General features: G+C 41.8%; 1 protein-coding gene across 1 annotated transcript; it reads right to left on the bottom strand.

Moving 5' to 3' along the window:
- Positions 1-1,454: 1,454 nt before the first annotated feature.
- On the bottom strand, positions 1,455-2,937 carry LOC104954222 (mitogen-activated protein kinase kinase kinase kinase 3). Its single transcript, XM_010781300.1, has 2 exons — positions 2,368-2,937; positions 1,455-1,727 (listed from the first exon to the last, which is right to left on the bottom strand). The coding sequence occupies exons 1-2, from the start codon at positions 2,592-2,594 to the stop codon at positions 1,631-1,633; spliced, it is 324 nt and encodes a 107-aa protein (XP_010779602.1). The 5' UTR covers positions 2,595-2,937; the 3' UTR covers positions 1,455-1,630.
- Between the last annotated feature and the right edge of the window lie 259 nt (positions 2,938-3,196).

The raw sequence follows: 3,196 nt of genomic DNA, 5'->3' as shown, positions 1-3,196 counted from the left end.
GCCACAGATTTGGGGAAATTGGTCCGTGCGCAAAGCATTGTGGGGATTTGAAGGATGCGAAGTCTACCCATGTGCAGCCTCGAAATTACCCCCAGACCAAGAACGTGGCCTCGGTGGAATTCCAAGTATGCTGGAGATTGGAACAGTCCTTCGGCGGCACTCGATGACGTAGTATCCTTGAAATATTGGCTTGGAAGCCAGTTTCCTCGCGATTGAGAAACAGCCACTGGTAGACTTCGCGTCCTTCAAATCCCCACAATGCTTTGCGCACGGACCAATTTCCCCAAATCTGTGGAGGAAAATGTAAGGCGGGGCCTCTCATATGACGCACACCTGCACACTTGCTAGCCTGTTGCACTCTTCGTTTTCCGAATGCCAGGAAGGATTCTTGCCTAGCTTCTGAAGGAAGTGACTCGGAAGACATGTGCTACCAAGCAAGCATCCTACGGCCCGCACAGCTGCTTCATCTATCCGCCAATTAACCTCAAAGTGGCACCAAACAGGACCAACTTAAAAAAGGCAGCGTAGAAGCAGCTCAGGCTATAGAGAAGGCTGGCATAACATGGACATATATTTAGTGAGTCACACTAGCCCATAAAGCCTTTGTGTCTTCGGAAGGCTACATTTTCAAAATGTGTGAAAATGATTTATTATTAATTTATTATGGAACAAAACAATAGAATTGAAACTACCTCTTTGTCCCTTAGCAGCACATGCACACACATTAAGTGGGTTGACATAGGAAGCAACACAGATGTGACAAACCCCCGAAAGCTCTTCCTTTTTTAAGATACCCCTTCCTGAGATACAACAAAGCAGTGAAAGTGATTCCTCCCAAGTTATCTAATTTTGTTTAAATATTTAACAACAAAATTCTTTATTTTGTTAATATTTTGCCCTCCCAAAAAACAAAATATATTTTGTTTCTCCAAAGCTGATTACAATCGTAATATGCCTCTCATTACTCAATTTGGTTGACAAATCATCAAATATGCCACTTTTATGTACCATTAAATAGTTAATTTGACTATTCGCTCCACCCTGTGATGTCACCGGCCCCTAACAGTTATCTGTTTTCAGCTTACAAAGGGAATAAACACTTTGCCATTAATGGGACCTTATTTTCTGCGTTTTGCTCTGAGATCAGTACAGTTCACCTCATCTTAAGTTAATTCATTTTTATTACAAAGTAACGGCAGTAAGAAGTGTGTTTTATGGATCCAACACTGACACACAAACTCAGGTTATACATCACATAATGAACCCTTCCAGTCCTTTATTCCTGTGTGAGTTCCTCTGTGTATCTCAGTCCCTGCAGGCGGCTGCAGCAGAAGAAGAAAGTAGAACTCCCTCTGTAGTGTTGGAGGACCTTCCTTCACTGTTCATTTATTTTCCTCAGCTTTCTCAATTCTGTATCTCACATATTGAAATCAGCCTAAGTAAGGGTTGGCTTACCCTTGCAACATCATGCTATCATTTCTTTCTGACTTCTCTCCTCTCCTCTCATTAGAAATTAAAACACTGTGACATCCATGCTCATCAAAGTCACTGATGACAGATCAGAGTCCTGCGGAGACATTCACATATAATCTGGAGTCTCCCATGATGCCCTTCGCCGGCAGACGGAGAGTCAGGGCAGCATGACGTAGTTCTCCGCTATTTCCAGGACGTACAGGTTGGACATCCCCGTCTGGTCATCGATCTGACGCGTCTCCAAGACGACCATCCTGCAGGTTTGGAGGTCAGGGAGGTCAGAGGAATTTAGTGTAAACCTGCATAAACTCTTTAAAATCCTATTTTTTATATGAAAGGATAAAGTCACATACATGTTTCTGTGCATGATGCAAATCTGGATTACATCCTAATATTCAGATATCAGTCAGTCCATCACTTTGTCCAGACTAAAATATATATTAAATGAATGCCCATGACATTTTGTACACATTTGTTTTCTTCTTTTTTTTCTTTTTATGCATGAATTCTACTCAGCTATGAGTATGCAAAGTGACTTATACATACAGTACATAAATGTAGAGGTTTAAAAGCACAATATTTGCCTCTGCAATGAATTGCCGTATTAATGGAAATACTCACGAGTACTATCAAAATGACATCTAAGGTTAAATATTTTTTGTTACTTTCTCCAACAGCAGTTAGCAATGTTAGCATGCTAATCTAGGAGTGCGAGCATGATTCACATTATACCTGCTGTGTTAAGTGACATTTTTCAGTTGTTTGTAATAAACTGCAGCCCAGCTGATTAGTAGGCGCAGCAAAAAAAGGCCATACAACAGAATAACAAAGGAGCCCACACTGCAGGAACTACAAATCTAATCAAACATACCCCTGAGTAAAGTCCTGCTGTACCTGTCTGACTGCACCAGTCTGTAGGTCTTCCTGGGGTCCGTGGTCTCCTCTAGCACCTCAGTGAAACCCTGTCCTCTCCTCTGCCAGCCGTGACGCCACACTGCCAGCAGAGTGTCCTCAAAATACACTGAGAGACAGACAGCAGACAGACAGGTTAGGTTAGGCATCACTGGACAGCAGTGGTGGAAGAAGTATTTAGGTCCTTTACTGAAGTGAAAGTCCTGCATTCAACACCTATCCCGGACAGATCAATCTACAGCAATGCATCATATTCCTTAAGATCATCATATGTCATGTACTTTGCCATATGTCCACAGCCCTGTTTTCAGCTTCATGACGATGCATTTTACAGCTCAGTGGAGTAAAAAGTAAATGATTTACCCAGGCCGTTTCTAGGTTTTTGGGGGCCCTGTGCAAGATGCTGTTTGGGGGCCCTAGTTTTTACAGTTTTAACTACAATGGGGGGATTCCGAAGCCTTTAAGATGATGTGTGGAGATGTTACACTTTAATAGGAAAACAGGCTAATTTCACGAAAACCAAGCAATTGAAAATGACAAAAAATGATATTAAAAAGGTAAACAATAAGGCTCCTCTATGTCAATAAATGCAAGAGATGCAGCATTTTCTCAACAATGTTTAATTTACATGTTTCATCTTCCTCAGACGTCACTCATTGGCTGACAGCCCAACGATGATTTGGACTTTATTACCCCAAAAACACAAGCCACAGCTTTGCTATCATTGCAGTTTAGTCGTGTTTATATCCTACATTGGATTTTTAAGCATGTAATGCTTCACCGAACACAGGAGGGGGCTTGGCTGTCTACA

This window comes from Notothenia coriiceps, unplaced genomic scaffold (assembly GCF_000735185.1).
Source record: "Notothenia coriiceps isolate Sejong01 unplaced genomic scaffold, NC01 NC01_scaffold00023050, whole genome shotgun sequence".
NCBI classification, from domain to species: Eukaryota; Metazoa; Chordata; class Actinopteri; order Perciformes; family Nototheniidae; genus Notothenia; species Notothenia coriiceps.
The sequence above is the reverse complement of the archived record's forward strand: the minus strand, read 5'-3'. Positions and strand labels throughout refer to the sequence as shown.

Coding starts and splice junctions, on each gene's coding strand:
- LOC104954222 (XM_010781300.1), bottom strand. CDS start 2,594: ATGCAGGACTTTCACTTCAGTAAAGGACCTAAATACTTCTTCCACCAC. Junction 1,728..2,367: donor AGACTGGTGCAGTCAGACAG/GTACAGCAGGAC, acceptor CCAAACCTGCAG/GATGGTCGTCTTGGAGACGC.